This window comes from Phalaenopsis equestris, unplaced genomic scaffold (assembly GCF_001263595.1).
Source record: "Phalaenopsis equestris unplaced genomic scaffold, ASM126359v1 Scaffold000491, whole genome shotgun sequence".
Classification (NCBI taxonomy): domain Eukaryota; kingdom Viridiplantae; phylum Streptophyta; class Magnoliopsida; order Asparagales; family Orchidaceae; genus Phalaenopsis; species Phalaenopsis equestris.
In genome coordinates this window covers 246894-259298 of record NW_018164931.1, presented here as the reverse complement: position 1 = coordinate 259298, position 12405 = coordinate 246894, and the positions used below count along the sequence as shown (strand labels likewise).

The following is a 12405-nucleotide window of genomic DNA, read 5'->3' as shown; positions in this document are numbered from 1 at the left end:
ATGCAGGATGTACTCCTTCCCTCTGGTGTCGGGGTTCCAATGCTCCAGAGTCCTGATGATGGTGTAAAAGTCTTTGTTATTGGCGGAGTATTTTTGGTGCAATTTCTTCAGTTTTTCGTTAATGAAAGCAATTGGATGTCCACCTTGGCTAAGAACAATCCTTATTCTCACATAATAGGAATCAAACTCGTTCTCAAACATTCTGTTGAAATTTGGAAGAGCCAACATAAGAGTCTTAGCAATTGTTTTCAACAACTTATAAAAGATTCGAAGTTACTGCGTCCACAAGAATTTGCCTCCTTGAAGGAATTTCATCAAGGGACTGGGCACTAAACTAAATTGCTTGATGAAATGCCAATAGACATAAATTCATAAAAGATTTTTAAATTTGAAAAAAAGGACATTGTAGTTGGCCAGTTTAAAATAGTTTGTGATATTTAATCCATACAGCTTGATTTTTAACCAGAAATAATGTACCCAAAAAAAGTGAAATCCTGCTAGCTAAGAATAGAGCCTTTTTTTTTGACATAAAGTTCTTTTTTGCTCAGCACTTCAAAGAGTTTTTGCAGGTGTTACGAATGTTCTTCCAAGGTGTAACTAGAAAATGTGAACTTATCAATGAATGGCCGACCAACCTGCACCATAAGGCACTCGAAGATGTTTGTTGTGTTGGAGAGGGCAAATGGCTTCACCATCCACTCATGTAGCTTAGCTCTTGTTTTGAACATCATCTCCCATTCATTTTAAATTTGTTTTTAGGTAACAATCACAAATCAAACTTGGAGTAAACTAAAATCCAGTGAAGTTGATGAAAAATATAAACCAATATTGGTATTTGGAAGCAGGAACTCTTTCACTACTCATTGTAATTCTCATGCTCCTTTTGCTACATTCAGTGCATATGTTATTGTGGGATAAAAGTCCCTCGAATGAATTGATCATGTTATGCACATCTTGCATAGGAGACAAACTTGTAGGGAGTTTGGTGGCCGATAACACCTCTTGATATTGTCGCAACAATGGTTGGATCTTGTACAAAACTCATCCTTTTAATTTTCTTCTAGAACCACAGAGACATGCATAATTTGATTGTTTCATTGTCCTCATGAATGTAGATTTGGACATCACCGTGCCCTCCACTACTACAACTTCACTACTTAGTGACATAACTACCACTCACTCTCCATTATGCTCCAATGTGGAAGCATTCTTGTGCTCATCTTGAATGAAGTGCTGTGTTATTACCACAATCTTCATAACAAATAATAACTATCCATTGGACTAACATCACAAAATATCACTTGAAGTTTCTGATACGGATGCTCTCGTGAATGAACTGGCTGCTGACAAGCCGATTCAAGAACCGGTTCGGGGATGACCCAATTCACAACCAATCACATACATGAAGAGGGAAATCAAGAGAAGTTTTGGGTTTGAATGGATATTGGGAAGTGTTTATTAGGGCTAATTAGCTAGGGTTGGTGTTATGTTTGTTTTTGTTGCAGCTATCTTTTGGCTTTGTGCTCCTAGCGGTGTCTAGGTTTTGTGCAGAGACAATCTACCTCTTGAATTGTAGATCACCCTTGTATCTTGCTTATTTTCTTTGATATTAATCAATTAGCCCTAATTTGGTTTCCTTCCCACCTAATTCTCGCAAGTTATTTGCTGATTTTGGCTCCATGTCGTATCAGTTTCCTGCCCAGTGAAACTTGCATAAAGCAATTTATTGTCACTTTGATACTGTTTTCCTTTTAAAACCAAGAAAGCTTGTATGGTCTGAGATGGTCTTGCTTTGGAAGGTTCAACTTCTTCACCATGTAGTGGAAACGATGCTCTCACATCTTCCTTTGTCTATGATGACACTGTTTTTCTTCTTTTGGATGGTACACGATGTATGAAAGATGTGATTTATCCACCTTAAACTTTTTTGCTGGTCACATTCACCATTTTTTGAATAATGAGCAGTTCTCCAACTGTATACAACATGTTCTCTACTTTTGGTTTTGGCATATTTCCTTCGTTGTCATTTTCTTGGGATACATATTCTCTTATTTTACCATTTTAATGGCGCACGTCTTCACCGAGTGTACTTAGTCATTGATTTGGGCAATTTGAAGCTACGTGGCCTAACTCGAGACACTTGATGCTTTTTACCAAGAGCCTCAGTGTTTCAATTTTAACCGAACTGAAAGCATCTACATTGTTCTCATTGTTCATTGCTGTTCTTCTGGTTAAACTTAGTTTACCAACCTCGCACATTTATATCAGTATATGTTTTTCCATGAAATTCTTTTACTTCTTAGATCTGAATATTTAGATAATAATATTTTCATGTTTTTTTTGCTTTTTAGGTCTAAATGTTCAGATAAGGCTCGTTAACCATTACATGAATTGAAATTTAATTTATCTGTGCTAAGTGCTCTGTTACCTTATTTCCAAATGAAAACTGTGATGAAATTCTAAAAAAATGCATGCATGGGGATTAATATATAGATCCCAGAAATTTCAGGAATGAATTTTTGGCCACTGATGCTTGATTGTTCAGCATTATTGGGATGTTGTGGATTTATTACTCCCTCACATTGCACTATTTTTCTATATTTACAGGACCCCTCAATATTACTAGTAGCATAGCCAAATGGAAATATGACATAAACTCCTTGCAGATTTTCTCAAAGTTGCAGATATTCGTACACCAGAATGATCGATTTGGGAACCTTGTACCAGGTTTCTATCCGTTTGATGCTCAAGTAGTACAGAAGGCTACAGGATTGTCAGTTCCAGTGGGAGATTTGTCATTTCAGGAGGTGGATTATGGAATTCAATTGGTTTCTTTTGCTGTTTCAGAACCAGGAGATTTTATGATAACTATATTTAATTCCAAGTTGAACGAAAGCATCTACAGTTTGCCTTACACAGTTTTTGTAGGTACTTTCATGAATATTTAGTACCATTATGCAATTTGATAGTTTTGGGTTCTTCATTTTTAACATTTTGATAATTAATGAGAATTAAAAACATGCAATCATTCATTTGTTAATAAGCTTGTCTAAACGTAATACATTGGGCTTGGGCTTTTTGTTAGTAGCATTTACATGCATAGCACACAATTCTTATGGATTTACTTTTCTAACACCTAAACATTCATATTTGCATGCATACCACTCAAATATTTTACATCACATTAAAAATACCACCATCATTACAAGGTATAGTGTAAATATCAAACTTTGGGTGTTAGGTATGTAAATACATAAGAATTGTGTGGTTTGTATGTAAATTTCTCTTTTTTTATTGGGTGGCTTAAAAATATGCAATCATTCACTTAAACACTGAAATTAGTGGTTTGATAGGTTTCTATGTAAATTGGTCTGATTTTTTAATTAATTTGAATATTGATATTACGCCCTTGAAGGCTTTTAAGTTCATTAGGGCTTTCCTAGTCATGGTAACTGCTCTGCCAACTATAGCTGGAGCATGGATTCAATAGGTCTTTATGTAATCAACGAAATCTTACCGGTTGCATTTATGTTTTCAACGAGTTTGTGATATGTTTTTTGCTCCCTTGCAACTTCCATTTCCATCGTTAATTACTCTAAACTAGTAAATAATTGTTAAATGTTTGGGATTTGTGGCCCGTAAATTTTGTGAGTTTGTTATATGATTTTTTTTCCATCTCATGTTAGACATTTTTTATGAAGCATTGACCCTAATAAGTCCTATGATGTTATTGCTCGCCAAATAGGTACTTTAACAATTGTTGAAGAAGTAGGTGTTTTGGAGTGAACCGAAGGGGGAGCAAAGATGGGTCAGACACGCTGGTATTTAGATTAATTTTTTAATATAGAGTCTTATAAAGGAGGGTAAACCACTAGATATTTTTATACTAATAGATTTTTCAATTATGCGATTTTGGTCTAAGTTTAGGTCTCATGTGTCTTATATCTTCCTTTTTCTTAGTATTCTTTATGTGGGATTTTGCTTCCCTTAAAACAAAAGCTTTTAACATCATCAACTATAATGCACGTAGTGTCCATTTAACTATTTGGAGGTATTATAAGTGATACTGGAGGAAAACCCAAACCACGTCTCCAATTGCAACTATTATTACGGGACGACATAATGTTATAATGACGACTTTTCAACAAGAAATAACATAGCACAAGTAAACAGAACACAAGTAAACATAAATGACAATGAGGATTGTTGAAATTAAAAAAAAGGCAATAACATAAGATAGAAACAGCCCTTTGCGACGGGTAGGATAGGGCGGGGATGGAACGACAATGTTGGTGGCCACGGAAAAAGGCCAGGAAGGCTGGTGGCTGCTGGAAGGAGTCAGGCAGGTGGTTTGAAGGTGTTGAAGAGGACCGATGACCTACTGGAAAGGAACTGGAGGGAGCAGCAAGGATGGCAGGCTTCTGGGAGGGTCGGTGAGGGGCAGGGAGGAGCTGGAAGGGCGTTTGGTAAGTGGTCGATGAGGAAGGTAGCAGTTGGAAGGAGTCCTAAGGGAAGGAACAGGGCTAGCAACAGTGGAAGAAGGGCTGCGGTGGCTGGACAGGAGCAGGAAGGTGGTTGATAGCAGTGGAAGAGGGGGTTGTGGTGGTTGGATTTTGAAATGTCAACAGAGAAATAGAAGTATGGTAAGATAAATGTCTTGTCGGGGTTGAGCTACAATTGGAGCACGACTCGGACCCTTGTAGGTGGTCACCACCTAGGACGAGAGACATACGGAGCGCTTCCTCATCTTCAGATACAACCTTTGAAGGGAACAACGTCGGCAGCGGTAATTTGAATTCAGAAATCACTTAGCTCCATAAACTCCAAGCATACCACCTCTTATTTATAATGAGGCTTAGGATTTATTTTAGGCAATGTTTTAAAATAAGAAGAGAACAAAAATAATAGTGATTCATAATTTAGGTAATGTTTTTAATAAGAAGAATTCAGAATAGACTAGTAAAAATAATAGAAATTTAGGGGGACTGCCACCCCAAGCTATCTTGCTATTTCAACGGCTGCCCATCCCTCCTGTCAGCCCCTATATCTACAACCCTCTTTCCTCACCCACCAACAACTATCTAATAAAAGGAACACCTTTTATTGTTTGTGTTATCATATTTTTTTGTCATCTATTTCCTGTTTTTTCCGTATTGTGTTTGTAATATGTTTGGAATTCAAAAATAATATTTGTGTTTTCGACGTGGTTTGGGTACGTCCAATATCAATAGGTAGACACTTTTCTTCAATTTGATAGCAGCTAATTTGACCCGCCTCTCTTTGGACTCCTCTTTGTATTCGAAGATCCGCTCAACTGCGTGTAACCATTCATTGAATTCATCGCCTCCCTCAAACTCGGGCAAATCTACCTTGATTTCTTGGCCTTAGTGTCCTCCAAATGACATATCTTCTTGAAAAGTTTCCATGTGGGAGGGATGCTAGTATCATTTTCTAGGCCTCCTCTCATATTGGATTCCGAAACGCCGGGGTCTGTCTTCTTAATAACTATCCCTATGAAAGGGATTCAAATCCTCTTCTCTCTCTCTCTCACTCTCTCCTTCGACTCTTCAGATCTCGGTTAAAGGTAGCTTCTTGTGTCATCTTTTCAATCTCTGCAAGTCTCTGTTGGAGGCGATGAAACTCTCGTTGTTTCTCTTCCATGGTAGATTCCGAGATATTTCTTTTTACCAACTTGATTGACGGTTTGGGAACTGTGGAACAAAGAAAAAAAAAGAAAAGAGAAACGATAGAGGCGGATGCTAGGAAAGCCTTTGGATGAGACTAGAGTTGGACTAGCTCTTATGCCAAATGATATCGGAAAAAAAACCCAAACCAAAACTCAAAATTGCAACTATTATTACGGTACTCCAAAAGTTACAATGACGACTCTTCAACAGGAAATAAGTAAATGACAATGAGGATTGTTGAAATTAAGGAAAAGACAATAACATAAAATAGAAACAACTCTCTGTGACGGGTACAAGGCGAGGATGGAACACAGTATTGGCGGCCGTGTGGAAAAGGCCGGGAAGGCTGCTGACTGCTCGGAGGAGTCAGAGAGGTGGCCAAAAGAATTTGAAGAGGACAAGCGGCTTGCTGGAAAGAAAACAGAGGGGGCAGTAAGGATGGAAGACTACTGAGAGGGCCGATCAGGGGCAGGGAGAAGCTGGAAGGGTTGTTGGTAAGTGTTCGATGAGGAAGACAATAGCTGGAAGGAGTCCTCGGGGAAGGATGAGGGTTGGCAACAATGAAAGGGGGGCCGTGGTGGCTGGACGAAAGCAAGAAGGTGGCTGAACAGGAGCAAGAAAGTGGCTGACAACAGTGGAAGAGGGGGCTGTGGTGGCTGGATTTTGACATGACAACAGGGAAATAGAAGTATGATAAGATAAATGCCTTGTCGAGGTCGAGCTACAATCGGAGCACCATTCTTGGAGACGGTCTCCACCTAGTATGAGGGATAGCTAGAGTACTTCCTCGCATTCAGATATAACCTTTAAAAGGAATAACACCAGCGGCGGTAATCTGAATTCAGAAATCACTTAATTCCAAAAATTCCAAGCATACCACCTCTTATTAATAACAAGGCTTAGGATTTATTTTAGGCAATGCTTTAAAATAAGAAAGAGAATAAAAATAATAAGAATTCATAATTTAGGCAATGTTTATAATAGGAAGAATTCATAATAGGCAAAGACTAACAAAAATACTAGAGATTTAGAATTGCCAAGTACTAGGAAGGAAAGATGGGAAAAGGAAAGAGGGAATAGGAGGAAAAGGAAAGGAAGGTGGAGCATGCGCGGTGGCCCCCTTTGAGGATTGGCCGTTCCAGCCAAGCTAGATCGAGAACAAGCCATACCCATAGCCCCACATCAATAAGAGTTATTTGCTCTTGAATTTTTCTCAACCATTTTATAAATGGTTAAACATCTAATTATATCCTCAAATTGTATGAACCATTTCATCTCAGCTAAACCACCAACTCTGATACCACTAAAGTAGACTAAAATCAAAAGGCGCTAAAGTTCGGCCAGATACCTTGGTGTTCATATCCATTCTCAGCACAATAACTTAACCTATGAGTGTGGGTCAACCACTTAGTATTTCTACTAACATTATTTTTTTTCATCCATTAGATGTGAAACTAAACCCATGTATAATGTGTCTTATCTTTCTTATATCTTAATCATCATCATTATCCTTAGCCATAGCACTATCTTACATTGAACTTTTAAATTATAGACTAGGTATTCTTTGATCCAATTTTGGACTTTTCATTGTCACATCCAAAGTTGATTACATCATGTCTTCGAGTGTAGCAACATCTTTGTTAGTTTATGCTCTGGTATGCGTTAACGATTCTTATGTCAGGATGGAACTCATTTGGGGGCTATATATATATATATGAAAAAAACCCAAGGGTTAATTTATTAAAAACGGAAAAGATACAGAAATATTGTATGAGAGAGCTTAAAAGAAATCTCAATTCACACAAAACAACACACACAAAACCCAAATAAAAAAAAAGATACATAAAGATAAAAAACCAAAAAGCCACCAAAGGGCGCAAAAGTACTAGGGACGTCCCACTTTCCTCCTTCTGCCTCTAGTTCTTGGAATTGAGTCTGCTACAAATTAATAAGGTGAGTGTCAATGCCCGAAGTAACCAAAGTATCATCCATCAGATTTTTGAGCTTAAGTAGGTCTCCATTCTTCTTCTTCATCTTTGATGTGTAGACCTGTCATTCCTCATCCGAAGATTGACTCATTTGGTCAATAGATTGTTCCAAAGTTAGTTGGATATGTGTAGGCTGTTGCACAACATGATCCCCATGATTCTGAGTGGCAGTTACAGCTTGCTCGACTCAGCTTGCCCGACTTGATGAGGCGGTAGTGAAACAATAGCAGTATTGCAACCTGTACTAACGGTGATAGATTCTAGGGCAAGTGAGATCTGAAGAATTTCCTTCTCACTCATGATAGGAGGTTCCAGAGGCGACTGAATGGTTGTACTTGTCATATTGCCTGCGAGAATACTGACGTCTTCAGGGGTCTCCTTTTGATGATCAATAGTGTCAATAACTTGGAGCTGATCAGGAGGAGATGAAATCAATGCCTCTGGCGGAGCACTGTGGTTTTTTGGTCTGAGGTGTGGATGTAGACGATATCACTGAGAACTGGAGTGGTCGAACATACGACAGTTTGAATAATACGAAGGAAAATGCTCAATAACTACCTTTTGCCAATACCCATGATGCTGTGTGCCCAACCAAATTTCCTCAGAAGCAGATAAAATGATGTCTCTTTCAACAAGTACTCTGGCGTCTGATGGATGAGAAAAATTACAAGTATGAATGTCCGTTTTGAGTGGCTTACCATAAGCAGAGACAATAGCGTACAAAATTTTTTAAGTAAAATAATGAAATTTCAGACCAGGGAGACGAATTCAAACCGGAATGATCAGAGGTTCCATCTGAGGGTCAAAATCTACAGACCATTTGAGAATCTTCATTGCTCTGTTATCAATTTAGATTTTTCTTCTAACAAACAAACGCGTGTAATTCTCTTCATTATTAATTTGTATGAGAATGTGACTTCCATCTAACAACCCAATTTTACACTCCCCTACCAAGTGCATAAGCTCAAATTCCTTACGAATCAGCTTCATTTTTGGATGACCATACAAAAACTTCCTAACTAAATTCAGTCAACAAGAGGAGGCAAGTTGAATACCTTCAGCTTCTGTAAAAAGATGGCAGGTTTGCCATGCTTCCTTCCAGGTTTCTTGATATCCTCCTCCCACTCAAACAAATGAGGGAAAGAACACGATTTAGGTGTACCTGAGACGACGTTAACATTCGCAAGAACAGCAGCATACGATATGTTCGAAGCCATCCCCAATAAACGGAGGTGTGGCGTTAAGAGCAACGAAGAGAGCAAAGAAGAGCAAAGTCAGAATCCAGAAAGTTCAGTGGGCAGGAGCGAAAACCCCGCAAATTTAGCAGACGTCGCAGCGACGCAGAAGAACGACACTCCTGTGAACAGACGACTCCCCTGCGAAACAACACAGAAGCAGACGACGCCCCTACGATCAAGGAGCAGAGCGCAGAAGCGGCGACAACTCGAGCAGAGCGGCGACGACGAAGGAGATGCGACCTAACAGATGACGCAGATCGCCAAATCCAAAGTGGTAGACGACGCGAGAAGCCGACGAGGAAGGTTAAGCAAAGACGAGCGAAGCAGAAGCTAGGGTTCGCCATGAGGCGAAACCCTAGCAGAGCATTCTGATGTATATATATGTCACACTAAACTTTCATACTTACACGCATAGTGTTCAATTCTTTAATATCATATAAAAAATAGCCCTATTACGCTTTTTAAAAGTGAAATATACATTTTTATGCATAGGCTTAAAGAACAAAAGAAAGTGCTTGGGTAAATATGAAACTTTAGTTGTGAAATATGTAAATACATAAGAATTGTGTGCTATATATTTAAATTCCTTTTTTTTTCTTGTCAACTCATCTCAGATTCTATGCTATTTTTTAATATTTTTTACAAGATTTATCTGCATCTCACTTAATTTATGGCTTCTTATTAGGTAATTGCCATGGATTAAACAGTTTCGCTAATGGATCTGGTTTAATTAGTTCTGTTGCTGGTAGATTGTCATGGTTCACAGTTTACTTGGAGGATGCATATACGAATCCTTCTCCAGTTGAGGCAGAACAACTTTATGTAGAAATTCGTAGTAGAAATTTTAACATCATGATCCGACCTATCATACATCCATTGAAAAGTTTTAATGGCGAGAATTCTAAACACACTTTCCTTTCGAGAAAAGTATCCAAATGGTTTCCTGACTCTTTTTCAGGAGTCTTTTTAGTCCAAGTCTTTATAAAATTGTCAATTTAGACCTTAAACTCTTTTAAAGTGGGCTAATATAGTTCATCATGGGGACTTTTTCAGCTGATATTAGAAGAGCCTGAGGTCTAATTTTACGCTTTTATAGACCCTGAGATTAAATGGCTTCATGTAAATAGTCAGAGGATTATTTTGGTACTTCTTTCCTTTCTATGTTTAAGAGTCAATCTAAAGGGCATATAACATGCTAGGGACATATCGCGGCCCAGTTTCTACACCAACTGATATTTTGATGGGGACTTCAGGATTTGTACATTCGACGACATCTAAAGGGAATAGGACTGTAAGGATTTCCATATAGTTATAATTTGTTATTGCATATCAAATTTTCTAATATTTTACATTTTATGTGTAGTTTATTGGGAAATATACTGTTCAGGCAAGCGAGTTTGGCATCACATATATTCCTGAAAAATCTGGAGACTATGAGATAAGGCTATCCTGTGGGAATATCCCATTAAATGATGCCATTTCTTACTCCATGAAAGTATTGCCAGGTAAAATATTAGTTTTTTTGAGACCTTCAATTGATGCACCTTTTTTCTGCGCAACAAAGTTTAAATTTAGGTTGTTTTCCTTAATTACGATGGTTACTGAACATTTCTTCATTAGCAGTACATTGCTTACATGGCAAGTCATAACATAAATTTATTTTTTTTTTCATTCACCACAAAATTTAAGAAATTTTAGTATGATGTACTTGTGTTTTGACTCTTGCTGCTCATGTTGTTCAACAAAAACCTTATTTGAAGCTATGTGGCATCTGGAAGCTTTTCTATTGTGTATAAGGCTGCTTTTATAGACTAGCTGGAATTTGTTTTTTACATTTTAATTTGTTTTTTGTTGATTTTTTTGAGTTGTGTAAAGCTAATATATATTTTAAACGGACTTATCAGCTTTTGGTTTATACTGCATTGATTTTTTTTGCTTTCAAGCTAGTTTGCTAATAAACCATTGATTAATGGGGCATTTACATACATACCCCACAATTCTCATGTATTTACATATTTGACACCTTAAAATTCATATTTGCATATATACCAGTCAAATCTTTATATCACATCAAAAATATCACCATCACAATTTTTTTAAAAGTAAAATAAGAATTGTGTGGTATGTAAATTTTGCTTGGTTAGCTTATTCATCAAATTAATGCGCTGTGCTTACCCTCAAAAGCATAGTTTTCTGATTTTTGTATGCTTTTTCGGCAACGAGCATAATTATGCTTCTCATAGGTTATGATGAAAGCTGGCCCACTCTTTGCGCAACTTGAACTCTTTCCTAATTTTTTTTTTTCATGACCACAAGTAGATTTCATGCAATTATTTGATAAATGGAAATGTTTGAAAATTTAAGTAATTGCTATTGTCTGATTTTGCCAGTCTGTTCAGTTCTACCCTTTCTTATTAATTGAATTACCTCACTGTTCAAGAGTTCCAAACAAGCGCACACTTTTCATGATTCATTTCAATCACTATTGTCCAGAATCTTTGCATAAAACATTAGATGGAGCCTGTTTTTGTGCAATAATTTGATGGCTTAAGTGGCAATTTTTTTTTCCAATGTCTTCGAACTTGATAAAGTTTGAACTCATGCAAAAAAATCTTGTTATTTTTCTATCTTAGAGTCCTTTTGGGGCGGCGGTGCGGTGGTGGTCCGGCATTGCACCGTAGTTTTGTCTGTTTAGGTAAAACAACTTTTTCAAAAAGCTGTCGCTTAAATTTGTGTTTTTCCACCTGTCTTGGCTAGGTGCGATGACAACTTTCTAGCTGTAGTTTGATTTCTTCATCGAAAAATTGTAATAGCCAACATAACCTTTTGAATATCAGATTATTTTTCAGCAGCTTCACAACTGTTTTTTAATAAGCCGCAACTGTCCTTAACAGACCCTTAATTCTCAAGTTAGACTAAGTACAAAAAATTATAAATTTGGGATTTATTTTTTAGAGGTATTGAAAACATTTTCATTCCTTTGTATTTTTATTTATTTATTTTTATTGCTTCGTAGGTATGAATCTGAATTTATTATCATCATAATGATAAATCCAAGTCTGATGGAAAGTAATTTTATAACAATAGAATGAATGGAGTTGTTTTCAATAACTTGTTGGGAGAAACAAAGCCTCCACTGCAATTTTCAAGCCAAATAGTAAGCAATTTTTCGATGATAATGTTGTCTTTTTGTAAGGAAATTTCTATCCTTTTGTCGGCGTTTAAAAGGGGGGGGTTACGTTTGGGGGTCGCCCGTAAGAAGCTGTCGGTCGTCGGAATCGAAATCCCGTCGCCCGCTTCGGAAGGACTTTTTAATTTACATATATATATATAATTTTAGAAAAATATGAAATCAAACTGACCTCATATTTTCCATAGTTTAAATGAAAGAGCACTCAACCTCAAATCTTGTATCTACCCCGAGGGATAAACACAAGACTTGAGGGTGAGGCTCGATCAAATAAACTAAGAAAGATATGACATCCGTTTGGG

At 37.3% G+C, this 12405-nt stretch overlaps 1 protein-coding gene across 5 annotated transcripts in view; it reads left to right on the top strand.

The window, feature by feature from the left end:
- The first annotated feature begins 2395 nt into the window (after positions 1-2395).
- Positions 2396-12405, top strand: part of LOC110028135 (protein GAMETE EXPRESSED 2-like) — a 28019-nt gene continuing 18009 nt past the window's right edge. For 2 of the 5 annotated variants that reach the window (XM_020729874.1, XM_020729870.1), the window contains exons 1-4: positions 2398-2928; positions 9599-9805; positions 10113-10204; positions 10277-10418. In XM_020729874.1, the coding sequence (XP_020585533.1) occupies positions 2556-2928; positions 9599-9805; positions 10113-10204; positions 10277-10418 (814 nt within the window). In that variant the 5' untranslated portion in view covers positions 2398-2555. Of the gene's footprint in view, positions 2929-9598; positions 9806-10112; positions 10205-10276; positions 10419-12405 lie in introns of all 5 variants that reach the window. The other 3 variants (XM_020729871.1, XM_020729873.1, XM_020729875.1) reach the window with 3 other exon arrangements.